General features: G+C 49.6%; 1 protein-coding gene across 2 annotated transcripts; it reads right to left on the bottom strand.

The window, feature by feature from the left end:
- Positions 1-89: 89 nt before the first annotated feature.
- On the bottom strand, positions 90-21,533 carry otud5a (OTU deubiquitinase 5a). 2 transcript variants are annotated; one of them, XM_072366668.1, is made up of 9 exons: positions 20,688-21,533; positions 19,106-19,199; positions 8,449-8,513; positions 8,222-8,378; positions 8,005-8,153; positions 7,733-7,918; positions 4,151-4,352; positions 3,998-4,069; positions 90-1,062 (listed from the first exon to the last, which is right to left on the bottom strand). In XM_072366668.1, the coding sequence occupies exons 1-9, from the start codon at positions 21,273-21,275 to the stop codon at positions 923-925; spliced, it is 1,653 nt and encodes a 550-aa protein (XP_072222769.1). In that variant the 5' UTR covers positions 21,276-21,533; the 3' UTR covers positions 90-922. The 2 variants fall into 2 exon arrangements, with proteins under 2 accessions (XP_072222769.1, XP_072222770.1); XM_072366669.1 differs by having other exon boundaries at positions 19,106-19,196.
- Between the last annotated feature and the right edge of the window lie 6,094 nt (positions 21,534-27,627).

Below are 27,627 nucleotides of genomic sequence, written 5' to 3'. Positions count from 1 at the left end.
CTCATTAAACTGAATGCTTATAAAAGACAGATTTAGCCTCTGAAAAGAAAAACTAGAACATGAATGAAAGAAGTCATAAAAACACAAACTTTTTCAGAAACATTTTCCTCTTTTTATTCCAAGAAAAAAAGGTTTTTCATCCCAAACGAGAAAATAAAATAAAACAAACTTATATTATTAATAATAACAACAATAATCAATCATTAAGAGGATAAGTATGACAATTCTCTATTTTCTTCTTTTTTTATTTGTCGCTTTTTCTCTATGATGATATTGGCCGTGGTCAATTAAACATGCAGCTAAATAAGTCTGATGATGAAGGTGGAGGAGGAGGAGGAGGAGGGAGGAGGTGTTACACGCCGCAAGGCTGAAGGCTTTCATTCGTCAGATGATGATGTGTTGACACAAAATGGCCGCCAGTGGTGGGGAGATGATTTGGCTGTTGGCGGCTAAGCTAACAGCAGCAAAAAACATAATAAGACTTCTTAGTGTGATAGCCTGCTCGCTACAGAGGGCGCTAACGTAGCCTACACATCACAGACAGGCGGCGAGGTTCAGTTCTGATTAGCATTCTTCATTGAAACCAATGGCTCCGTTAGCAACAGAGCTAGCAGCCTGATTGTGACCACTGAAGGATTAAAATTCAAACTGCTGAAAGCTGCCGAAAACGATGTTTAAATAATGACGACTGATCCCAGATCAGCATTAAGACCGAGCTCCATCTGAGAGATAACCAGGAAGTGGGAGGAAGAGGAGGCGAGGCAGGAAGGAGGCATGAGGAAGCCGATGGTAAAGAAAAAAGAGTGAATCTTGGTTGGAGGTTTTATTTTTTCCCTGTTCAAGCTTCGTCTGTGGGTCAGAAGTGAGGCGGGGGGGAGGGGTGAGGCAGGGTCAGCGTGGCGCTGTGTGTGGGTCGCCGGGATCAGCTGCTGTCAGGCGACGGCTCCCTCTCTCGATGCATGGCGGTGGCGGCGCCCTGGTGTTTCATGCTGTCCAGATACTCCTGCTGGGAGACGGCCAGAACCGACGCCAGAATCTCATCGTCCTCCCAGTCCGTCAGACCTGAAACAGGTGAAACGTCGGGTTTATATCCCTGTGGGCGCTCTCCACTGAACCAGAACCCGAAACTTAACCAGAACCAGAACCCAGAAACTGAACCAGAACCCGAAACTTAACCAGAACCCAGAAACTTAACCAGAGCCCCGAAACTTAGCCAGGACCCCGAAACTTAGCCAGAACCCGAAACTTAACCAGAACCCGAAACTTAACCAGAACCCGAACCCAGAAACTGAACCAGAACCCCGAAACTTAACCAGAACCAGAACCCAGAAACTGAACCAGAGCCCCGAAACTTAACCAGAACCAGAACCCAGAAACTGAACCAGAGCCCCGAAACTTAACCAGAACCAGAACCAAGAAACTGAACCAGAACCCCCAAACTTAACCAGAGCCCCGAAACTTAACCAGAACCAGAACCCAGAAACTGAACCAGAACCCCGAAACTTAGCCAGAGCCCCGAAACTTAACCAGAGCCCAGAAACTTAACCAGATCCCAGAAACTTAGCCAGAACCCAGAAACTGAACCAGAACCAGAACCCCGAAACTGAACCAGAGCCCCGAAACTTAACCAGAACCAGAACCCAGAAACTGAACCAGAGCCCCGAAACTTAACCAGATCCCAGAAACTTAGCCAGAACCCAGAAACTGAACCAGAACCAGAACCCCGAAACTTAACCAGAACCAGAGCCCCGAAACTTAGCCAGAGCCCCGAAACTTAACCAGAGCCCTGAAACTTAACCAGAACCCCGAAACTTAACCAGAGCCCCGAAACTTAGCCAGAGCCCCGAAACTTAACCAGAACCCCAAAACTTAACCAGAACCCCCGAAACTTAATCAGAAACCAGAAACTTAACCAGAACCAGAACCCCGAAACTTAACCAGAACCCCCGAAACTTAACCAGAACCCCGAAACTTAACCAGAACCCCGAAACTTAACCAGAACCCAGAAACTTAACCAGAACCCCGAAACCAAGTGACCCATTTTAAAGGCGGCAGATTAACAACAGTCAGAGATAAAGGGAGAAATACTAAACACCTAATTATCATGTGGTGACATCACTGATGACATCACTGCGTGGTGTGAACATTGGATTTTGAACACATTTCCACGTTTTTCTTTTTTCTGAACTATGAACAAAGCGGTTAGTGATCTTGTTTCAGGGTTAGTCATCCTACGGTGTCCCACAGGGTCCAGTTCTGGGCCCTTTGCTGTTCTATCTGCTCCCTCTTTAAGGACGAATCCTCTCACTATGCAGATGATGCTCAGCTGTATTTCTCTTTCCTACGGTGTCCCACAGGGTTCAGTTCTGGGCCCTTTGCTGTTCTATCTGCTCCCTCTTTAAGGACGAATCCTCTCACTATGCAGATGATGTTCAGCTGTATTTCAGATCTTTCTCAGCTGCTCAGACTGTTAAAAGTTGGATGTCTGACAGCTTTCTGCACCTTAATGAAGAGGAAACAGAGTCTGAGCCCCACAGATCTGTGTCTGAGCTCAGGGAAACTCTGCTTCTTCTGATAAATCTAACATCAGGAACCTAACTTTCCTCTCAGCTTTCACTTTGGATGCTCGTATCTCTCAGTTGAGTCCCGCTCTGAGCTGGAAACTCTTCTTCCTGCTTTTATTCCACCAGCTCTGGATTATTGGGATTCAGGACGCTGCTGCGAAGCTTCTGTTGAAAAGCAGCTTTTTAACTTTGTGATTTTTATCCTGAAAGCTTCTGGACTTACTTTACTTATCAGATTTATACTTATTAGGATCAGAAGTGGTAAAAATGCTGGAAAGTCTGCAGCTAAAGCGATAAAACTGGAGGCTCCTGGACTGTCTCCCTGCTGCTCAGCAGGAGGTGGAGGAGGTGGAGGAGGTGATAAACACCTGCTGCTTTAATCGAACTCCTGACAGATACTGAGACAGAACATCAGAGTCAAATGTGTTGTAAAGCCGACTCTGAGGGAGCAGCTCTCACTTCTGGTCAGTTAAAGCAGAAACTTTGCTCTGAAGCTGAAATATTCAGTCAGAAACAGAAAGTCTGAAATCAGCCAGTCGCTCAAAGGCGACTTCAGACTGAACCAAGTAAATGAGCTGCTGCTCCACTTTGTTTCTGATCTGGTTTTGGCTTTCAGCAGCTGGAACATGGAGGCTGCTGCTGAGTCTCAGCAGAGTCTCAGCGACCTGTGGATGAGAACCAGAACCAGAACCAGAACCAGCACCAGAACCAGAACAAGAACCAGAACCAGCAGCAGAGACAGGAAGCTGGAACATGGAGGCTGCTGCTGAGTCTCAGCTGATCCACAGAGACTGAATGTTTCAGGCCTCACTGAGCGACCTGTGGATGAGAACCAGAACCAGCACCAGAACCAGAACCAGAATCAGCAGCAGCAACAGGAACCAGAACCAGAACCAGCAGCAGCAACAGGAACCAGAACCAGAATCAGCAGCAGCAACAGGAACCAGAACCAGAACCAGAACCAGCACCAGAACCAGAACCAGAATCAGCAGCAGCAACAGGAACCAGAACCAGAACCAGCAGCAGCAACAGGAACCAGAACCAGAATCAGCAGCAGCAACAGGAACCAGAACCAGAACCAGCAGCAGCAACAGGAACCAGAACTAACTGCAGAACAAGCTGAGCTGCACATGCTCTTTATTTTACTCGTGGACTTTAAGTTCTGATAAACTGGTTCAGATAAAGATGTGTTCAGGTGCAACATGCATGAGCACGTGCACACAAGTGCACGTGCACGCGCGCCGCTCTGCTGCTTCCTGTTGACACAGGCTGAGGTCTGACTGTAAACAACAGAAAGACTGACAGCCTCCTGCAGCAGCTCTGTGCTTTCAAAGGTTTACAGAGGATGGGCAGATCCCCGTGACCCCTCGTGACCCCCGTGACCCCCCTGTGACCCCTGTGACCCCCCGTGACCCCACATGCGTGCGTCTTACCAAACGCTGTCGGTGACATCTCCTGCATGATGGCTCTGTACTCCAAATGATGACGACTCTGATTACTGGGACCTGCACACAGAGAGCGACACTCACATTGTGGGGTGTGCACGTGTGCGTGCACGTGTGTGTGTGTGCACGTGTGCACGTTACCTGGGGCGCAGGGCGACGGGGGTTTGCTCAGGATGAGGGCGGCTCCTGCGGGGGAGGGGGGCTTGTTGTGAGTCGACGGGGCAGTGAGGTCAGAGTGGGAGGGGTCAGCGTCGCGTTGCCGCGGTGACCGGGCATTCCAGTCATCCAGCCCGCTGGAGGCCGCTGCCGTGGCCGAGCTGCAGGTGGCGCTGGCTTTACGAGGCTGAAACGGGTTCAGAGCTGTTAGTCGTCTGTTGTTGGAATAACAAACAGCAGCTGGAGACACATTTACAGCTTTAAAGGTTCTGAGGAGAGAAAGAGCGAAGGAAGGAGAACCAGAGGAGAACCAGAGGAGAACCGGAGGAGAACACGAGCAGAACCAGAGGAGAACCAGAGGAGAACCGGAGGAGAACCAGAGGAGAAACAGAGGAAAACCAGAGGAGAACCAGAAGAGAACCAGAAGAGAACCAGAGGAGAAACAGAGGAGAACCAGAAGAGAACCAGAGGAGAACCAGAGGAGAACCAGAGGAGAACCAGAGGAGAACCAGAAGAGAACCAGAGGAGAACCAGAGGAGAACCAGAAGAGAACCAGAGGAGAACCGGAGGAGAACCAGAGGAGAACCGGAGGAGAACCAGAAGAGAACCAGAGGAGAACCAGAGGAGAACCAGAGGAGAACCAGAAGAGAACCAGAGGAGAACCGGAGGAGAACCGGAGGAGAACCGGAGGAGAACCAGAGGAGAACCAGAGGAGAACCAGAAGAGAACCAGAAGAGAACCAGAGGAGAACCAGAGGAGAACCAGAGGAGAACCAGAAGAGAACCAGAAGAGAACCAGAGGAGAACCGGAGGAGAACCAGAGGAGAACCAGAGGAGAACCAGAAGAGAACCAGAGGAGAACCAGAGGAGAACCGGAGGAGAACCAGAAGAGAACCAGAGGAGAACCAGAGGAGAACCAGAGGAGAACCAGAAGAGAACCAGAAGAGAACCGGAGGAGAACCGGAGGAGAACCAGAGGAGAACCAGAGGAGAACCAGAAGAGAACCAGAGGAGAACCAGAAGAGAACCAGAGGAGAACCAGAGGAGAACCAGAGGAGAACCAGAGGAGAACCGGAGGAGAACCGGAGGAGAACCAGAGGAGAACCAGAGGAGAACCGGAGGAGAACCAGAAGAGAACCAGAGGAGAACCAGAGGAGAACCAGAGGAGAAACGGAGGAGAACCAGAGGAGAACCAGAGGAGGTCCTCAGAGGAGAACCAGAAGAGAACCAGAGGAGAACCAGAAGAGAACCAGAGGAGAACCAGAGGAAAACCAGAGGAGAACCAGAGGAGAACCAGAGCAGAACCAGAGGAGAAACGGAGGAGAACCAGAGGAGAACCAGAGGAGAACCAGAGCAGAACCAGAAGAGAACCAGAGGAGAACCAGAGGAAAACCAGAGGAGAACCAGAGGAGAACCAGAGGAGAACCAGAGGAAAACCAGAAGAGAACCAGAGGAGAACCAGAGGAGAACCAGAGGAAAACCAGAGGAGAACCAGAGGAGAACCAGAAGAGAACCAGAGGAGAACCAGAGGAGAACCAGAGGAGAACCAGAGGAAAACCAGAGGAGAACCAGAGGAGAACCAGAAGAGAACCAGAGGAGAAACAGAGGAGAACCAGAGGTTTGTCCTCGGAGGAGAACCAGAGGTTTGTCCTCGGAGGAGAACCACAGGAAAACCAGAGGAGAACCACAGGAAAACCAGAGGAGAACCAGAGGAGAACCAGAAGAGAACCAGAGGAGAACCGGAGGAGAACCAGAAGAGAACCAGAGGAGAACCAGAGGAAAACCAGAGGAGAACCAGAGGAGAACCAGAAGAGAACCAGAGGAGAACCAGAGGAGAAACAGAGGAGAACCAGAGGTTTGTCCTCAGAGGAGAACCAGAGGAGAACCAGAGGTTTGTCCTCAGAGGAGAACCAGAGGAGAACCAGAGGAGAACCAGAGGAGAACCAGAAGAGAACCAGAGGAGAACCAGAGGAGAAACAGAGGAGAACCAGAGGTTTGTCCTCAGAGGAGAACCAGAGGAGAACCAGAGGTTTGTCCTCAGAGGAGAACCAGAGGAGAACCAGAGGAGAACCAGAGGAGAACCAGAGGTTTGTCCTCAGAGGAGAACCAGAGGAGAACCACAGGAGAATCAGAGGTTTGTCCTCAGAGGAGGTGGTGCTCATAAAGACGGATACAAACTCCTGTGAATCACTTCTCATGTTGCAGTTCATTCATTTTAACTTTCTGCAATGAAACAGGCTGATAACTAAATAAAAGAACTAAATAAAATAACTAAATAAAATAACTAAATAAAAGAACTAAATAAAAGAACTAAATAAAAGAACTAAATAAAAGAACTAAATAAAAGAACTAAATAAAAGAGCTAAATAAAATAACTAAATAAAATAACTAAATGCAAAGCAAATCAATCAGGATGAAGTCTGCAGAGTTACTGAAGCTTCTGAAAACAGACGGTCCAACACGGTCCAACATGAACCAGAACCGGCTCTGTTTCTACAGCTTTGAGTGATTCAAACAGGCAGAGACAGCAGAACCCTGCTGGTTCATTCTGTCAGAAGCTTTTATTCCCAGAGACGCCCCAGGGTTAGGCTAACCCCAACCCTAGTTTATCTGGATCAGCGGTTTGGTTCTGATGGGAAGCAGCAGGGATGGGATTCTTCCCACTCGGCACAGTCAGGCCCGTTATCTTACACGTCTTTAAGCTTTCTTAGTTCTGAACGTTTTACTCTCAGATTTACTCTCATGTGTCTTTATTTAAGCCCTTTCAGTCTCTCTGAATAACTTCACCTCAGGGGCTCAGCTCGCTCGTGGTGTACCACAGGGCTCAGTCCTCGGCCCCCTTCTGTTCTCTGTTTACAAGCTTCTGCTCGGACATAATGAACATTTTTACGCTGATGACACTCGGCTGTAGATGCAGATAAAACCCACAGATCCCTGCAGCCTCGATGATGTCACAGCTCCTCTTTCTGACATTAAACCCTGGAAGTTTCCTTAAATTAAAGAAGTCAGTTGGTTCTGATCGCTGTCAGATATCAGTCTGGCTACAGCTAACTTTTACTCTTCTTTTTACAGCTTAAAAATGTATTTTCTTTAAAAGGTTCTGGAGCTTCCATACAGTCAGGACTCCTCCAGCGTCTGATTTAAACCTCTGCAGCTCGACTCGTTACAGTTTGTTCACAGTGTTTGGTTCCCTGTTAGATTTACTGCTGATTTAAAGTCTTAAATCACCCCAAACACACCTTGTTTCCTTTCCTTTAACATTCAGAGCCACAGATTCCGCCTGCTAACTGTTCCCTGATCAGTTTGAATTACAGATACTGGCAACTAAAGCTGGTTCCACAGCTGATAATGACTGAAAACAGAAATGCAACAGACAAAAAGCCGAGTGCAGCATCAGTTCAGCGAGGCGCTGGCCCCGCCCCCTGGAACTGGCCCCGCCCCCTGGCGCTGACCCCGCCCCTGGCGCTGGCCCCACCCCCTGGCGCTGGCCCCACCTCTGGCGCTGGCCCCGCCCCTGGCGCTGGCCCCGCCCCCTGGCGCTGGCCCCGCCCCCTGGCGCTATGTCCTACCTGTCGGGCCTGTTTCTCCTGGTCCTGCAGCCACTGCAGGTAGGACTCTCGGGCCACCTGCTCCTCGATGGCCTCGTTGGTGGCCTCCCAGTCCGTCGCCCTCTTCTTGTCCTCCAGCATCTGCTGCTCGATCCACGACTCCTCCGACGTCTTGATGGCCGACTTCATCAGGGACTGGTCTGCGTACTGTGGGGGGGAAGCCCACCGGTTAACATGCGGCGCCTGTGGTTCTGAACTAACAGAGGGTGTGTAGTGTGTTCTGGTTCTGGTACCCCGGGTTTGAAGGCGGGCAGACCCAGTCCGACCCCGATCGTGGCCTTGTTGGGGTTCACCACAGAGTTGTAGTGGATGTTGCGGTGGTAGCTCACTCTGATTGGCTCGTCGTTGTTCTGGTGGATGCCGTGAAACGTGTTGATTGGCTCTGCAGGAGGAGGGGGGGTCAGTGGCTGTGATTGGCTGGCTGTGAGGCGGGAGGACGGACCGACTCACCTGTGCTGTACTGGTAAACCTCCACCGGTCGGTTGTACATCTCGGCCATGGCCTGCATCTCGATGTGGTTGCCGTGGCAATTGTTTTTCCTCTTTCTGTTGATGTATGTGGTGAAGTCTTCTGTGACGTAGTTGGAGAAGTAGTCGGCGTTCTTCATCTGTCCGAAACAACTTTATTAACACGGACAGCAGACAGGTGTCAGAGTGAAAGGACAGAAAGGGACTCACCAAGTAATCCATACAGTGTTTCCGCACCACCTCGTGCATGTCCTGATCCCCGTACACCTGATCAGCTGAGAGACACAGAGAGGGGGGGGGGGGGGGGTCACCTTTTATTCACAATAAATCAGCTTCAACGGGGATGCAGTTTTAGGTCAGAGACTTATTCTGTTCCTCAAACACACAAATTAACCAAGTTTTACTGTTTTTACTGAGTTTCACACAATTTTTACTGTTTTTACTGAGTTTCACACAATTTTTACTGTTTTTACTGATTTTCACACAATTTTTACAGTTTTTACTGAGAAACATTCACACAATTTTTACTGTTTTTACTGAGAAACTTTCACACAATTTTTACTGTTTTTACTGAGAAAGTTTCACACAATTTTTACTGTTTTTACTGAGAAAGTTTCACACAATTTTTACTGTTTTTACTGAGAAAGTTTCACACAATTTTTACTGTTTTTACTGAGAAACTTTCACACAATTTTTACTGTTTTTACTGAGAAACTTTCACACAATTTTTACTGTTTTTACTGAGAAACTTTCACACAATTTTTACTGTTTTTACTGAGTTTCACACAGTTTTTACTGTTTTTACTGAGTTTCACACAATTTTTACTGTTTTACTGAGTTTCACACAATTTTTACTGTTTTACTGAGTTTCACACAATTTTTACTGTTTTTACTGAGTTTCACACAGTTTTTACTGAGTTTCACACAGTTTTTACTGAGTTTCACACAGTTTTTACTGAGTTTCACACAGACTGAAAACAGAACACGAATCATCTAACGCAGAGCTAACGTGTCGTCAGCGTATCGATCAGCACCAGGAGCCATTAAAACTGATCAATATCTGCTGTCCATGTGACATTATTGTGGTTATTAACTTGTGTTTCCCTGTTCCAACAGATATCCTTTGAATGGTGTTATGGTGTTTTTCCCCCCTCTTTTCCCTCTTTTCTGTCTTCTCAAACCCCAGCTGGTCGAGGCGGATGGACACCCTTCCTGGGTCTGGTTCTGCCAGAGGTTTCTTCCTGGTTCTGCCAGAGGTTTCTTCCTGGTTCTGGTTCTGCCAGAGGTTTCTTCCTGGTTCTGGTTCTGCCAGAGGTTTCTTCCAGGTTCTGCCAGAGGTTTCTTCCTGGTTCTGGTTCTGCCAGAGGTTTCTTCCTGGTTCTGGTTCTGCCAGAGGTTTCTTCCTGGTTGAATTGAATGAATTGAATTCCAATTGGCTTGAATTGGACGATTTAAGTGCCTGGAGATGACTTTTGTTGTAATTTGGCGCTTTATAAATAAAATAAAACTGAATTGAATTGATCAACTGTTTCATGATGATGGAAGCTGCTGATGCTGATGTGACGTCACTCATTTCTGAAATCAAGATTCAGCTGAAACTTTAAACTAAAACTCCACACACAGAAATTAACTCAAACACACACAGAGTCACAGAGTCACAGAGTCACAGAGACACACACACACACACACACACACACACACACACACACACACACACACACACACACACACACACACACACACACACACACACACACACACACACACACACACACACACACACACACACACACACACACAGAGTCACACACACACACACACACACACACACACTTCCTCCCCAGTGGAGGCGGCGGTATGTAAATGAGCTCAACTTCAGTTTGATTTCCAGCAAGTCACATGATCCGTTACCGCGGCGATTCTCAGAACCGCCGACAGCTTCCTTTTTCTCACCAGCGGTTAGCATGTGTGTGTGTGTGGCTGCTAACACACACACACACACACACAGAACTAAACTAACACACATGCCTGAGCAGCACAGGGCCAAAAACACTGATACCGGGTCAGAACCCAGGTCTGCATGTGGGCCTGAGTCACCTGCAGCTGTTCTCAGGTGGAGGCTCTGAGGGAACCTCCCTGAACACACTGACTCACTTCAGCCAATCGATCAATCGATCAGCTGCAGCTGTCCCAACCCTCTGGTTCTGGTGTCATTAGACAGGCTCCACGAAGAAAATCAGCTTCAGAGTCATTTCGTTTCTGAAGGCAGTTCAACTGAAACTGAACAGTTTCTGAGACTCTGGCTGCTTCACAACATCCCAGTTTTATAGTTTCCTCTGTTTTACAGAACCAGTTCTTCTGTTATAACAGAACCTGACCTGAGGGGTCCTTAGGAGACAGAGGAGGAGACAAGGAGACAAGACAGAGGAGGAGACAGGAGAGGAGGTGAGGAAACAGAGGAGGAGACAGGAGACAGGAGAGGAGACAGAGGAGGAGACAGGAGAGGAGGAGACAGGAGACAGGAGAGGAGGTGAGGAAACAGAGGAGGAGACAGGAGACAGGAGAGGAGGTGAGGAAACAGAGGAGGAGACAGGAGAGGAGGTGAGGAAACAGAGGAGGAGACAGGAGACAGGAGAGGAGGTGAGGAAACAAAGCAGGAGACAGGAGAGGAGGTGAGGAAACAGGAGAGGAGGTGAGGAAACACAGGAGGAGACAGGAGAGGAGGTGAGGAAACAGGAGAGGAGGTGAGGAAACAAAGGAGGAGACAGGAGAGGAGGTGAGGGAACAGGAGACAGGAGAGAAGGTGAGGAAACAGGAGGAGACAGGAGAGGAGTTGAGGAAACAGGAGAGGAGGTGAGGGAACACAGGAGGAGACAGGAGAGGAGGTGAGGAAACAGGAGAGGAGGTGAGGGAACACAGGAGGAGACAGGAGAGGAGGTGAGGAAACAAAGGAGGAGACAGGAGAGGAGGTGAGGGAACAGGAGACAGGAGAGAAGGTGAGGAAACAGGAGGAGACAGGAGAGGAGTTGAGGAAACAGGAGAGGAGGTGAGGGAACACAGGAGGAGACAGGAGAGGAGGTGAGGAAACAGGAGAGGAGGTGAGGAAACAAAGGAGGAGACAGGAGAGGAGGTGAGGAAACAGGAGACAGGAGAGGAGAGGAGGTGAGGAAACAGGAGAGGAGGAGAGGAAACAGGAGAGGAGGTGAGGGAACACAGGAGGAGACAGGAGAGGAGGTGAGGAAACAGGAGACAGGAGAGGAGGTGAGGAAACAGGAGAGGAGGTGAGGAAACAGGAGAGGAGGTGAGGAAACAGGAGACAGGAGAGGAGGTGAGGAAACACAGGAGGGGACAGGAGGGGACAGGAGAGGAGGTGAGGAGACAGGAGAGGAGGTGAGGAAACAGTAAATGTGAAGCAGCTGCTGAGAAACCCACAGAGACTTCTGCAGAAATATTAATAAAGAACCCGAACATCAGAGGAAACCACAGGCAGCTCTGATTGGTCAGCCTGGCCATTATTCTCAGAAAAAGAGGAGGGGCTTCATTCATGAGAATAGTGCGTAACGACCGCTGTCTTATCAGAGCTTCCAGGTGTGACTCCGACCACAGGGGCAGCTGCAAAGCATGCTGGGTAAAGGAGACTCACACAGATCAGCCACCACAGAAGAAGTGGCGGTTGATGCCTCAGCGACCAATCAGAGGGCAGAGACACTCGGCTGTGAGGCTCCGCCCACCATCCACACATGATCAGGAGGGTTCAGACACAACCTGCATTCACGGCTCAGGTGGGCCTGAAACATCCCATAGTTCTGCTGCTACAGGCCCAGCCTGCTGGGGGAGCTCCCATGATGCACCTCTCCTCCCTCCATGTACAGATGACATCATTGCTGTCATTAACTTGTGTTTCTCTCTCTCAGCAGGTGTCTCTGGCCTGGTGTTACGCTGCTTGTTGTCCCCTCTTTCCTGTCCTCTCAGCCCCAGCTGGTCCAGGCAGATGGACCCTTCCTGGTTCTGGTTCTGATGGAGGTTTCTTCCTGTTAAAGGGAGTTTTCTCAGTGTGTTTATGTGTGTGTGCTGACTCCAGGTCAGTTCTTTTTATGTCCAGGTGCCCAGATGCTGCCTCACATCTGTAACATCTGGCAGAACCACCAGACTGCGGCTCTGCAGCCGGACTGAACCTGACAACATCTATAATATAAAAGAATACTTCAGAGGCTGAATAAATTCATCAAAATGCCACTAAATTATGCAAATAAATAAAAAAGAACTATTATTTCAACCTTTTAGCTCCATTAATTAATTTCCATTGTCGTTTAGCCTGGTATTAATCTATCAGTCACTTCCTGTTTGGATCCAACAGTCATCAGAACAGAACGTGCAGCTCTCAGTCTGACCCAGTTTCAACACAGGAGTCCCACATGGCTCAGTGCTGGGGCCCCTTCTCTTTGCCACGTACATCACCTTTTTAGGCCCTCATTTGGCTCATGTGGCTTCTCGTATCACTTCTACGCAGATGATACCCAACTCTACCCGACATTTCCAGCAGGAGACTGGGTTTGAAATGGAGCGTCATTGACCAACTGACCTTCTCTGAGCGTGGCCTCTGTTGGCCGGTCGTGTTGCACTATTCAACATCAGAAAGTTCAGGCTGTTCCAGACACACAACAACAAGTTTTCCCGGGGTCTCGCTGACCGCTCAAAGCGCTTTAACGCTACACGCCTTAGCTTTCATCCACAGATGTACGCATCCAAAGGCAACATGGGGTTCAGGGTCTTGCCCAAGTACGCTTCAAATGCCGCCTGGGGCAGCCGGGAGTTGAACCACGACCTTCCGATCTTCCCCCTGAGCTACAGCCACCCCACAAAAAGCCTCCGGGCTACAGATGGGGTCAGATGGTCCAGAACCCGGCCGTGTTTCTGGTTCTCCTTAAAAGGACATGCCCCGCCCCCCTCTGTTCACTGAGCCACACCGGCTAATGCTAATGCTAACCCACACAGTGATTTCTGGGTCTGCTCAGCCGTTTCATTCCTCCTTCATTCACTTCCTTCTCCTCTTTTCCCTTCTTTTGAACTCCACTTAACTAACATAAACATTTGCACTCTTCTTTTCTTTTTTCTTCCCTTTGAATAAATGCTAAATGCAGGAATGTAACTCTCAGAAAATCTGTTATTTTTGGTTCTGACCTCTGCTTTGAGCATCACTAAAATAAAACCCTCTCTGTCATATCACAGTTTGGAGAAACTAATTCATGCCTTAGGATCCACTTCATGATCTTACTGATAGTTTTCAAAGTCCTAAATGTGCTTTAAAAATACTTTTAGCTTAATCTGTCAGGAATTAAGTCAAAGAGAGAAGACAAACAAGGAGACAAAGTTAAATAATCCAACTGTGACCCAGAACATGTCCCAGTAAAGCAGGTCAGATGCTTCCCACACTCACACTGGACTGAACCGGGATCAGGACTTCGCCCTGAGGGCCTGATGACCTCATAATCATCACCACGAGGTTTTAAGGTTGTTAACGTTCTCACTTTATCCTCCAACAACAAACTTCTGTCAAACAGTGACAAGATAAAATAATCCACCCAGCGCCCCCTTCTGTGCAGGTGGAGGTGGAGCCTGGCAGCTAGAGGCTCCCAAAGCTGTTCCTCCAGTCAGAAACACTCCAGCTCTGTATATAGATACAGATAGTTACTGTATTGATCCCAGAGGGAAACAGGTTAGCAGTTAGCTGTAAGCTAGCAGTTAGCTGTACGTTAGCAGTCAGCTGTAAGTTAGCAGCTAGCTGTAAGTTAGCAGCTAGCTGTAAGTTAGCAGCTAGCTGTAAGCTAGCAGTTAGCTGTGAGTTAGCAGTTAGCTGTAAGCTAGCAGTTAGCTGTGAGTTAGCAGTTAGCTGTAAGTTAGCAGTCAGCTGTAAGCTAGCAGCTAGCTGTAAGTTAGCAGTTAGCTGTAAGCTAGCAGTTAGCTGTGAGTTAGCAGTTAGCTGTAAGTTAGCAGTCAGCTGTAAGCTAGCAGTTAGCTGTGAGTTAGCAGTTAGCTGTAAGTTAGCAGTCAGCTGTAAGTTAGCAGCTAGCTGTAAGTTAGCAGTTAGCTGTAAGCTAGCAGTTAGCTGTGAGTTAGCAGTTAGCTGTAAGTTAGCAGTCAGCTGTAAGTTAGCAGCTAGCTGTAAGTTAGCAGTTAGCTGTAAGCTAGCAGTTAGCTGTGAGTTAGCAGTTAGCTGTAAGTTAGCAGTCAGCTGTAAGCTAGCAGTTAGCTGTGAGTTAGCAGTTAGCTGTAAGTTAGCAGTCAGCTGTAAGTTAGCAGCTAGCTGTAAGTTAGCAGTTAGCTGTGAGTTAGCAGTTAGCTGTGAGTTAGCAGTTAGCTGTAAGTTAGCAGTCAGCTGTAAGTTAGCAGCTAGCTGTAAGTTAGCAGTTAGCTGTAAGCTAGCAGTTAGCTGTGAGTTAGCAGTTAGCTGTAAGTTAGCAGTCAGCTGTAAGCTAGCAGTTAGCTGTGAGTTAGCAGTTAGCTGTAAGTTAGCAGTCAGCTGTAAGTTAGCAGCTAGCTGTAAGTTAGCAGTTAGCTGTAAGCTAGCAGTTAGCTGTAAGTTAGCAGCTAGCTGTAAGTTAGCAGTTAGCTATGAGTTAGCAGTTAGCTGTAAGTTAGCTGTAAGTTAGCAGCTAGCTGTGAGTTAGCAGCTAGCTGTAAGTTAGCTGTTAGCTATGAGTTAGCAGTTAGCTGTAAGTTAGCAGTTAGCTGTAAGTTAGCAGTCAGCTGGAAGTTAGCAGTCAGCTGGAAGTTAGCAGTTAGCTGAAAGTTAGCAGTTAGCTGGAAGTTAGCAGTAAGTTAGCAGCAGATGCTAGGAAACGATGCTTTCCCATCAACAGTGATGGAACAAGCCGGAGATGTGCACAGCGTAACTCGTAGTAATGCATGTGAACCGTTAATTACTGCGTTTAAACGTTTTGGATTTATTAACCTCATTAAACAGAACCTGGAGACCTCCATCTTTAATATGACCGGCGAGGACACAGCAGACCTGAGCTCAGTGGACACACAGTCTGAACAAACACCGGAGGCATTGATCAGCTGATGTTTGGGATGCAGGAGGCCGCTTCAACGCGCCGCCACCATCAGAGCTGAAGGCTGCCGTTTCCTCCCCAGATAAAAACCCAGCAGGTCCGATGGGTTTTTAACGGTAACGTGACCTAAGACCAGGAGACGAACCTCGCTTCGGGTTTCTGAAGTAAACTGACCCAGTAAGCACAGACCTGCAGTCACCGTGACAACGGGCTCGTGCTCTATTCATATATTTCACACCATCAGGCCTCATGCTGGGGGTAAGTGATGACATCATCAGGTGGGTGGGGTCCTTTTTAACTGACAGAAAGCGGCGCCACAACGCTGAGGCTCCACAGGCTCGATTTGGGCCGCTTCAGAACGAACTCCGGGTCGGTGACCATGCGGGTCGCTGGGCGTTCAGAGGAGCTGATTGGCTGCAGTCCATCTGACCTCAGACACAAACCGTTTCAGGTCCCAAACGTCTGCATTCGAACAGCTTTCTCCCTCATAACCAAAGAGCCCAACGCCAGCTGCGCCACAGTAACATTAGTGACGTCTCCCAATGTTCCCGACACCACGGCCTCCACAACAAACTCCGACCCGATCCGGCGTCCTGGGCGTTCAGAGGCGAGTCTTTCTGGATCTGGATCAGTCGTCTTCTGCTTAAATAATGAGTTGAACTTTAATCTGAGTTCAGAGAAAAGCCTCAGTGCTGCAGACAGAAACCAACACCTGGCACCTGAAACTGAAACAGCTGCAACACGCCGGGCCGCCGCCGGCTGTTTGAGGGTTCTGAGGCTGAGGTGATGGAGGCTGAGGTGATGGAGGCCGAGGTGATGGAGGCTGAGGTGATGGAGGCTGATCACAACAAGATGATTTCTGTGAAACGGACACTGAGATCAGAAGTGAAAGGAACCAGAAGTGGACCCACTGAGGATTAAACATTTCTCTTCTGCTGGAGCTGGAACCTGCTGATGGCCGCTGTGATCATCACCTGACAGCAGGTGGAGTCTGCAGGTGGAGTCTGAGGCTCACAGGGAGTCTGCAGGTGGAGTCTGAGGCTCACAGGGAGTCTGCAGGTGGAGTCTGCAGGTGGAGTCTGAGGCTCACAGGGAGTCTGCAGGTGGAGTCTGAGGCTCACAGGGAGTCTGCAGGTGGAGTCTGCAGGTGGAGTCTGAGGCTCACAGGGAGTCTGCAGGTGGAGTCTGCAGGTGGAGTCTGAGGCTCACAGGGAGTCTGCAGGTGGAGTCTGCAGGTGGAGTCTGCAGGTGGAGTCTGAGGCTCACAGGGAGTCTGCAGGTGGAGTCTGCAGGTGGAGTCTGAGGCTCACAGGGAGTCTGCAGGTGGAGTCTGCAGGTGGAGTCTGCAGGTGGAGTCTGCAGGTGGAGTCTGAGGCTCACAGGGAGTCTGCAGGTGGAGTCTGCAGGTGGAGTCTGAGGCTCACAGGGAGTCTGCAGGTGGAGTCTGAGGCTCACAGGGAGTCTGCAGGTGGAGTCTGCAGGTGGAGTCTGAGGCTCACAGGGAGTCTGCAGGTGGAGTCTGCAGGTGGAGTCTGAGGCTCACAGGGAGTCTGCAGGTGGAGTCTGCAGGTGGAGTCTGCAGGTGGAGTCTGAGGCTCACAGGGAGTCTGCAGGTGGAGTCTGCAGGTGGAGTCTGAGGCTCACAGGGAGTCTGCAGGTGGAGTCTGAGGCTCACAGGGAGTCTGCAGGTGGAGTCTGCAGGTGGAGTCTGAGGCTCACAGGGAGTCTGCAGGTGGAGTCTGCAGGTGGAGTCTGAGGCTCACAGGGAGTCTGCAGGTGGAGTCTGCAGGTGGAGTCTGAGGCTCACAGGGAGTCTGCAGGTGGAGTCTGAGGCTCACAGGGAGTCTGCAGGTGGAGTCTGCAGGTGGAGTCTGAGGCTCACAGGGAGTCTGCAGGTGGAGTCTGCAGGTGGAGTCTGAGGCTCACAGGGAGTCTGCAGGTGGAGTCTGCAGGTGGAGTCTGCAGGTGGAGTCTGCAGGTGGAGTCTGAGGCTCACAGGGAGTCTGCAGGTGGAGTCTGCAGGTGGAGTCTGAGGCTCACAGGGAGTCTGCAGGTGGAGTCTGCAGGTGGAGTCTGAGGCTCACAGGGAGTCTGCAGGTGGAGTCTGCAGGTGGAGTCTGAGGCTCACAGGGAGTCTGCAGGTGGAGTCTGCAGGTGGAGTCTGAGGCTCACAGGGAGTCTGCAGGTGGAGTCTGCAGGTGGAGTCTGCAGGTGGAGTCTGAGGCTCACAGGGAGTCTGCAGGTGGAGTCTGCAGGTGGAGTCTGAGGCTCACAGGGAGTCTGCAGGTGGAGTCTGAGGCTCACAGGGAGTCTGCAGGTGGAGTCTGCAGGTGGAGTCTGCAGGTGGAGTCTGAGGCTCACAGGGAGTCTGCAGGTGGAGTCTGCAGGTGGAGTCTGCAGGTGGAGTCTGCAGGTGGAGTCTCACAGAGAGTGACTGAAGCTGAAGTAAAAGCTGACATTTTGTCAGATGGAAACTTTTCTTGGTTAAAGAATAAAACGATAAAGAAAAGAAACATTTGTTGTTCATAAATAAAACTGAATTTAATGTAAAAAGTTGCTGTGAAACCACACGGCTCTTTATTGTTGCCCATGAGTTTTCAAAATAATTCCCCGTTAAATTCTGACCGGGCCTCAGAGTTGGGTCCAGTTGGGTCTGAGGCTTCTTGTCCAAATATGGTCGTTCTGGCTCCTAAAAGCTGTGATGTCACGAAAAGGCTGAAACGCCTCCGGTTCTGTCCGGTTCTGTCCGGTTCTGTCCGGTTCTGTCCGGTTCTGTCCGGTTCTGTCCGGTTCTGTCCTCGTGTTTCCAGGAAAGAACAAAGATTCAGCTTCAGGTAAAACAGCTTCAGTCCAGCTGAGCTCCTCAGAAACATGGAGCTTCCTGTTTGGACTGAAACCTGGAAACAAACTTTATTACATAACAAAAGGTGAGTTACAGGTAACATGCACACGCACGTGCACACGCACGTGCACGTTCAAACAGCATCACGCCGCCCGGCGCCTCCTGCTGACACTGACTGGTCACAGCAGCAGAAACTCTTAACTCTGAGTTTAAAGGATGTTTCATCTTTAAAACCAGGAAGAGGAGCAGCTCCTGACCAATGAGACGCCAGCGTGTTCTGCTGTTAGTCAGGATCATGAAACCTTATCCTCGCCGCCAGCATCTCTTCCTCTCATTTCCACCCCGTCTCTCTTTGTGGGGTCCCTCAGGGGTCCCTCAGGGCTCCATTCTGGGGTCCCTCAGGGCTCCCTCAGGGCTCCATTCTGGGGTCCCTCAGGGCTCCATTCTGGGGTCCCTCAGGGGTCCCTCAGGGCTCCATTCTGGGGTCCCTCAGGGCTCCCTCAGGGCTCCATTCTGGGGTCCCTCAGGGCTCCATTCTGGGGTCCCTCAGGGCTCCCTTCTGGGTCACCCCCCCCATTGAATTTTAACTCCATTTTAACGCAGAGAAAAGCAAACTCAGCGCTTCCACCTGGATTCGGAGCGAGTGAAGCTGACCAGCAGCAGATCATCTGCAGAGTTACTGAAGCTTCTGAAAACAGACTGCAGGAAGGCCAAGAAAAGCGGCGTGAACGGTCCAACATCAACCAGAACCGACTCTCAGGGCTAAAGCTCCAGGCTTCATTTTATTACTTTATTCATTCACAGATTCAGGTGAAGCACCAAACTGCCTCCAGTTCAGTTTTAAGCAGAGTTTACCCGTGTTTCCAGCTGAAAAGCATCTCTTTGATGGTTAAAAGCTAAACTTCCTGGTTTATGAAACTCAGCTCACGGCTGCCGCCTGCTGGCTGGCAGAGGAACTGCAGGGACTCACCTACGGCTCTGAACAGGCACGCTCCGTCCTCCTTCATCTTCTTTATCACGAATCCTTTCTTCTCCCTCAGAGCTTTCTCAAACCAGTGCTCCTGCTGAACACGTGCACACACACACACACACGTGCACACACACACACACATCTCTTATTAATTTGTGTCCTTATGTGACCTTTGACCTTTAAGCGCTGCACAAACCAAAGATGGACGTACTGCTTCACAATGAAAATGTTTGACACAGATTTTGGAAAACGGGTCATTTTCAGAACTAATGATCGGGTTCAGGTGTGTTCAGGTGCTCCCAAAGCTGCAGGAACCCGAAGCGCCGGAAACAGAAGAAGAAGAACTCCAGAGGAACGCAGGACCGACCTTAAAGGGTTTGTTTGGAGAAATTTCACTGATCTGAAGCTGGAAAAAGTTTTGATCAAACTCAGAGCAGTTCTGGTCCAACGGGTCGTCGGGTGGGTTCTGGTTCAGCTCAGATAAAACAGAACCTCAGGAACATTCTCTGACTGCACAGCCTGCAGCTGGTGTCACCAGAACCTGGAGCTTCTTCGGGTTTCATACAGAACTCTGCGTTCTGGTCCCAGAACAGAAATATTTAAACACCTCGACCCAGAGTGGGTCCACGGTGCTGTGGATCTGAACTCAGCCCGAGCTGTGGCCCGGTCCGACAGGGCGTTCAGAACCTTCAGGGCCCGGTAATAAAGTATTATTCTATATGATCCGACAGAACCTTCTGGGCCCGGTAATAATGTATTATTCTATATGATCTGACAGAACCTTCAGGGCCCGGTTCTGGAGAACATTTATTCCACACCTGGAGCTTCAGACCGTGACGTTTCTCACTGAGGTGACGCAGAACCCGACCGGTTCCAGGTGTTCACACCTGCTGCTTCCTCCCATCAGCAGGTGGAGTCAGCGACAGAAACCCACCAGAACCAGAACCAACTTCTGCTGCTGTTAGCGCCTCACCTGTGAGGATGAGCTGCTTTTCTTTACCCAGTCAAACGAAGCAGGTCATGTGACCACAAAACAATATATTTAGGATCTAAGACTTAATCTCAGAGTCTCCTGGATTTTAAAGGTCCAACTGAGGTGGACTCACCTGAGAGCTGACAGCCAATCAGAGAGCAGAAGTCACACCTGATTCTGTTCAAACTGTTTTAGCTTAAAAGCGTTCATGACTCAGGTGTGATGACGCTGTTACCCGGACAGGTATGTTTAACCACGGAGAACAATGCCAGGCCTTAGCTACTATCACCTGTTGGTACCTGAAACATCGACGCCGTTGCTATGGTTACCTGAAGCTTCATGAAAACGGGTCACACTTTGGCCTGAACCGTGTCAGCGATGAACACAGGTGTGACTTTTACATGATTATATGACCGGATATTAAAAAAAAAGCTTTTTTTTAATGTATATAAAACACACTGAGTTTTAGGTTCCGGCTCCGTTACCGTGTTACCGTCATTATATGCTTGTTTATAAACTTTAAAGCCTAAAAGCCTCCAGAATTCAACCTTTGTAGCAATGTTAGCATCGCTGTTAGCATCGGTGCTAGCAGCGGCGTTAGCCTCCTACCTGCTCTACGGTAGCCGGGTCCATGGACTGCAGCCGGGCGGCGTTCTCATACTCGTCCTCGCTATTGTTCCCGGCTCCTTCCTCCGTGTCCTGGCTGGAGCCCACACCCCCTGGTCCGGTCACCCCCGGCTGGCCTCCCCCGGCCAGAGCCGCCACTACCCCGCCGGAGCAGGTGCCTGCCTGCCGCCGCCTCTTGCTCAGCCCAGGCCCGGAGCAGCAGCTGCCTATGCCTCCGCCGCATCCGACAACACCGGCCGACACAACGAGCTCCCCGCGGGACCCGGCGACCATCCCACCGCTGCTGTCGCGACCATCGACCGGCCCCACCGGGGACACGGAGCCGACGGGCGGCGGAGAGGCCTGCTGCGGCCGGGAGCTCGCCTCGATGCTCCGCCTGTCGTCCCTGGCGGAGGGCGGAGCGGTCTGGTATGACCACGGCGGAGGCGAAGCCCTTGGTCTGGCTCCCGTCCGCCCTGCGTGCGGGTGCTGGTGTTGATGAGGGTCCGAGCCGCTCCGACGATCGCTGTCATCAGCGTGGTCCGAGACGCCGACCCCGGAGCTGGGCTTCTTCTTCGGGAGGATCGTCATGGTGGAGAATGTGTGAGGGGAGCGGGGAGGGGGTCAGAGGGTGACAAGTCCTCCCGTTCTGGATCAAAAGAGTCGGTCTGTTCGCCCTCTGGCCCGGCCGTGTGGCTCCAAACACCGAGATAAGGCCCTTAACGAACCGAAACGGGCGGAAGAAGCGGCGACTCGGCTCCTGTTCGACGGTTCGGTTGAACAAAAACAAAAAGCGTCTCCGTCTTCCCGTTCTCCAAAACATCAACACAGGCTGACGGGGCGCGGTGACGTCACTTCCTGGTTGCGACAGCAGTTTTTACGTCATGCCGTTAATCGAACCTTTCACAGAAAAAATAAATAAATTTCAACATCAGCGAGAAAGTAGATATTTTATTAAGTTGTTAGCGAAACACAAGCTTTATTTTTATCAGCTAATTTAACCCATAAATTATTATTATTATTTATACTTTTATTTAACAGTTAACAGCATAAATATGGTTATTTCATTTTGTGTTTATTGATTAATGGAAATGTTTTTAATTTCTTTTTAATTCTGATGGAACAAAATAAACCAGATTACCCTTATTTCTGATAGTGAGTCGGGATCTTTGGATTTAATCAAAATCAAATCATTCAAATAGATTTTAATGTCATTATAACAGCGAGTGATTTATCTCTGTGGATAAAAACCAAAGAATCCGCAATATATGGTTATTTTAAGATGTTGCTAATGTTCTCTGAATATTCTAAATCTTAATGTATTCAGATCCAAATTCGTTAGATTTCTTTAAAACGCAGCTGTTGCTCAGACTGAAGGTCCAACCTGTCCAGGTGAGTCTGACATGTGGTCAGAGCAGGTGAGAACGTGACTCCTGGAGGGAAACAATCCGTTAAAATAATAAAACCACCCGACTCAGTTTTTCCTTCTTGTTTGAACAGATGATTCAGCCTCTGAGTTTCTCAGGTTGTTGTTTTTATTTCGTGTTAAACTGACATTTTGTCAGGATTATTGAACCAAATAAATGAAGAAAATAAAGTTGTTTTTTTTCCATGAAAACATGTTGAATGTATTTCTGCTTGAATATAAAATGAGATGCATTAACTTTGCAGATTAATCAGAGAGAAGCTGAAGAAACTTTCAGATTAAGTCTGAACTCAGGTTTATTTCTTGTTATTTTCCATTTGATTCTGATTCATTTTTACTCGTCTCGAATTTTATTGGAATAATAAAACAACTTCATTTATTGTCTCTGAATATGAAAATTAATCTTGAATCAAATCAGAAATCATCTAAAAAAAGATGATTTCAGCATTTTAACCTCTAAACGAGTTCAAATCGTTTACTTTTCATTTCAGTCGTGGAAATAATGTATTTCTTTATATTTTCTATTGATTTTGTCTCAGTTTTGGTTCCATAAATAATGAGACGGTGTAATATTTCACATGTTGTAGATCTGAGGCTGCTGAGCAGCAGCTGGTCTTTATATGACTGAACATGGAGTTTATAATAAGACAAACAGGCTGTGAGGTGACAAAGTGTATTTATACAAGCTTTCCATCCTTCACACACAAACTTTACTTACAGTTGGTGCTCAGTGTCGAATAAATAACAACAACAACAATAATTCTATAAGCAATTCTTCAAATATAGAGTGAAGACTTTGTACAAAATACCCTGCAGATTACTGTGTTTCTGAGCTCAAAGATCAATAAAAAGGTGCTTTTAAGATTCATCTGCAGAGTTCGATGAAGGTTCGTCTGGTTTCACAGACAGCAGAAGAAACTTCACAAGGAAACAAGAAAAAGATGCAAATTCTCCTTTTCTCAGCTCATATTTACCAAACTAAAGGGTGACTTCATTATTTGGGTTTTTGATTAATATCAGGAAACTGTTTTAGCCCCTAAAAGCGTCCCGGTGGGTTGGAAGAGCTTCAGAGGTGTTGATGTTAACTTCACACTTAAAGACATCAAATGTTACATCCCACTGTTTTAACAACTTGGTCCAGTTCATTTCTAAAGTACGTCACTCCTTAAGTTGGCTCCGCCTCCTCTGCTAAGCCCCGCCTCCTCTGTTAAGCCCCGCCCACTCACCTCCACCCTGCTGGACGGATGAAGCCAGCTTCTGGTGGAAATGTTCTGCTGTCAGCTGCACTGAGGAGCATGCATCTTCCATCCAGCAGCAGCCTCAGAGGATATAAGAGCCCAGTGGATAAACTATATCTGAGGCTAATGTTCCAGCAGAGTTAGCTAAAGACTGTGAATGTGCAGCAGACACTTTTCATCCCACTGTTTTAACAACTTGGTCCAGTTCAACGCTGGACTGAAGGAACTGAGCCACAAAGAGGATCAGTTCCAACTCTCAGAGCCTGAACTCCAGAGCAGGGAAATGGAAGCATCTGAGAAATAACTCCTCATGGTTTATTTACTGATTTATTTCTTCCTTTAGCAGCAGCTAATGCTAACAGCTTAGCTAATGAAATAACTCCTCATGGTTTATTTACTGATTTATTTCTTCCTTTAGCAGCAGCTAACGCTAACAGCTTAGCTAATGAAATAACTCCTCATGGTTTATTTACTGATTTATTTCTTCCTTTAGCAGCAGCTAACGCTAACAGCTTAGCTAATGAAATAACTCCTCATGGTTTATTTACTGATTTATTTCTTCCTTTAGCAGCAGCTAACGCTAACAGCTTAGCTAATGAAATAACTCCTCATGGTTTATTTACTGATTTATTTCCTCCTTTAGCAGCAGCTAACGCTAACAGCTTAGCTAATGAAGATGACGTACACCAACTTCTAAGGAGTTACTGCTGCTCCTTTCTGAAAGATGAACATTATTGTTCCCACATTACTTTGTTAGCTGAAGCTTTCTAGTTGAACGGTTCCGTTCGGTAAAACGGGAGGATTGGGTGTAGCTGCTGACTTCACCCAAAGGGTGGGGCTGAGCTCCTGCTAAGTCTCCCCCTGAAACAGGCTGTTAACAGAGAGGAGTTCCACAGGGCTGAGACAGAGAGCCGCTGTGCTTTAACCAGCAGGTATTTTAACCAAAAGCCTCTCAAACATCTCAATAAGAGCTCAGAAAGTTTTTTAAAAGGGGAGAAAATGTCTGCTTTTTACTCATAATACAATCATCAGAATCTCAGGTAAAACCAACAGAACCAGGAGCTGAAACCTGATGTGGAACAGCTGGTTTGGTTCTGCAAATCTGAACTGAAGGAGAATCTGAGCTTTTCCAGGTTCTGACACATTGGATCCTGGTTTATGAGCCTCAGAGACAGAAATAACTTTTAGTTAAGTTTTTCTGTTTAAAGAAATTAAACCTGAAGCTCAGAGAAAAGAGACGTTCAGTTTGGATGCTGGAAAAGTGAAAGAGTTTCATCCTGCTGCGATAAAACCAGAGACTCAAAGAGTCCTGAACAGATTCAGCTGAAAGTCCAAACCTGTGACATCAAATCAGATCTGAATTCAACTTTTTACTGAAGCAGCTAAACTCTCAGTTCAGAAATCAGATCTGACCAAGTCCAACAAGCTCCAACCAATCAGGACAAACTCCTCAGGTCACATGGGGCAAAGAGGACAGAATCTCTTTAGTGTTTGAATTCAAACTGAAATCCTGAGTGTGTGAAGATGGAAAAGTTCCATCAGAGCTGTGAAAAACTGAATTCAGAGATTAAACACAGAAGCATGTAAATGACAAGGAAACAAATCCTGAGACGCCTTCTGAAGGAAAGTCTTTGATGATCTGAACCTGTGAAGCTGTCCGAGGCAGATGATGCAGAACCTTTTCTTTTGGAGTTTTTGCAGGTTGTCGTGGTTTCATAAAAACAGCCCCAAGGTGAGGCAAAGGCATGCAGCAGCAAACCCAGAGTTCAGAGAGGCTGCCGAGTGTCGCCTCTGATGCAGAACAGGAGGAGGACCTCCTCCCGCAGAACCCAGACCTCCTCCCGCAGAACCCAAACCTCCTCCCGCAGAACCCAAACCTCCTCCCGCAGAACCCAGACCTCCTCCCGCAGAACCCAAACCTCCTCCCGCAGAACCCAGACCTCCTCCCGCAGAACCCAAACCTCCTCCTGCAGAACCCAAACCTCCTCCCGCAGAACCCAGACCTCCTCCCGCAGAACCCAAACCTCCTCCTGCAGAACCCAAACCTCCTCCCGCAAAACCGAGACCTCCTTCTGCAGAACCCAGACCTCCTCCTGCAGAACCCAAACCTCCTGCAGAACCCAGACCTCCTCCTGCAGAACCCAGACCTCCTCCTGCAGAACCCAGACCTCCTGCTGAACCCAAACCTCCTCCTGCAGAACCCAGACCTCCTCCTGTAGAACCCAGACCTCCTCCCGCAGAACCCAAACCTCCTCCTGCAGAACCCAGGCCTCCCGCAGAACCCAGACCTCCTGCTGAACCCAAACCTCCTCCTGCAGAACCCAGACCTCCTCCTGTAGAACCCAGACCTCCTCCCGCAGAACCCAAACCTCCTCCTGTAGAACCCAAACCTCCTCCTGCAGAACCCAAACCTCCTCCCGCAGAACCCAAACCTCCTGCAGAACCCAGACCTCCTCCTGCAGAACCCAGACCTCCTCCTGCAGAACCCAGACCTCCTCCTGCAGAACCCAGACCTCCTCCTGCAGAACCCAGACCTCCTGCTGAACCCAAACCTCCTCCTGCAGAACCCAGACCTCCTCCTGTAGAACCCAGACCTCCTCCCGCAGAACCCAAACCTCCTCCCGCAGAACCCAAACCTCCTCCCGCAGAACCCAAACCTCCTCCTGCAGAACCCAGACCTCCTCCTGCAGAACCCAGACCTCCTCCTGCAGAACCCAGACCTCCTCCCGCAGAACCCAAACCTCCTCCTGCAGAACCCAGACCTCCTCCTGCAGAACCCAAACCTCCTCCTGCAGAACCCAGACCTCCTCCTGCAGAACCCAAACCTCCTGCAGAACCCAGACCTCCTCCTGCAGAACCCAGACCTCCTCCTGCAGAACCCAGACCTCCTCCTGCAGAACAGGAGGAGGACCTCCTCCTGCAGAACCCAAACCTCCTCCTGCAGAACCCAAACCTCCTCCTGCAGAACCCAGACCTCCTCCTGCAGAACCCAAACCTCCTCCCGCAGAACCCAAACCTCCTCCTGCAGAACCCAGACCTCCTCCCGCAGAACCCAGACCTCCTGCTGAACCCAAACCTCCTCCTGCAGAACCCAGACCTCCTCCTGTAGAACCCAGACCTCCTCCCGCAGAACCCAAACCTCCTCCCGCAGAACCCAAACCTCCTCCCGCAGAACCCAAACCTCCTCCTGCAGAACCCAGACCTCCTCCTGCAGAACCCAGACCTCCTCCTGCAGAACCCAGACCTCCTCCCGCAGAACCCAAACCTCCTCCTGCAGAACCCAGACCTCCTCCTGCAGAACCCAAACCTCCTCCTGCAGAACCCAGACCTCCTCCTGCAGAACCCAAACCTCCTGCAGAACCCAGACCTCCTCCTGCAGAACCCAGACCTCCTCCTGCAGAACCCAGACCTCCTCCTGCAGAACAGGAGGAGGACCTCCTCCTGCAGAACCCAAACCTCCTCCTGCAGAACCCAAACCTCCTCCTGCAGAACCCAGACCTCCTCCTGCAGAACCCAAACCTCCTCCCGCAGAACCCAAACCTCCTCCTGCAGAACCCAGACCTCCTCCCGCAGAACCCAAACCTCCTCCTGCAGAACCCAAACCTCCTCCCGCAGAACCCAGACCTCCTCCTGCAGAACCCAAACCTCCTGCAGAACCCAGACCTCCTCCTGCAGAACCCAGACCTCCTCCCGCAGAACCCAAACCTCCTCCTGCAGAACCCAAACCTCCTCCCGCAGAACCCAGACCTCCTCCTGCAGAACCCAGACCTCCTGCAGAACCCAAACCTCCTCCTGCAGAACCCAAACCTCCTCCTGCAGAACCCTAACCTCCTCCTGCAGAACCCAAACCTCCTCCTGCAGAACCCAAACCTCCTCCCGCAGAACCCTAACCTCCTCCTGCATAACCCAAACCTCCTCCCGCAGAACCCAGACCTCCTCCTGCAGAACCCAAACCTCCTGCAGAACCCAGACCTCCTCCCGCAGAACCCAGACCTCCTCCCGCAGAACCCAAACCTCCTCCTGCAGAACCCAAACCTCCTCCTGCAGAACCCAAACCTCCCGCAGAACCCAAACCTCCTCCTGCAGAACCCAAACCTCCTCCCGCAGAACCCAAACCTCCCGCAGAACCCAGACCTCCTCCTGCAGAACCCAAACCTCCTCCTGCAGAACCCAAACCTCCTCCTGCAGAACCCAGACCCCCTCCTGCAGAACCCAAACCTCCTCCTGCAGAACCCAAACCTCCCCCTGCAGAACCCAGACCTCCTCCCGCAGAACCCAG

The sequence above is a fragment of the Leuresthes tenuis genome, unplaced genomic scaffold (assembly GCF_036924035.1).
Source record: "Leuresthes tenuis unplaced genomic scaffold, fLeuTen1.0.hap1 SCAF_16, whole genome shotgun sequence".
In the NCBI taxonomy this organism is placed as follows: Eukaryota; Metazoa; Chordata; class Actinopteri; order Atheriniformes; family Atherinopsidae; genus Leuresthes; species Leuresthes tenuis.
Note: the sequence above shows the minus strand (reverse complement) of the source record. Positions and strands in the feature narration are given on the sequence as shown.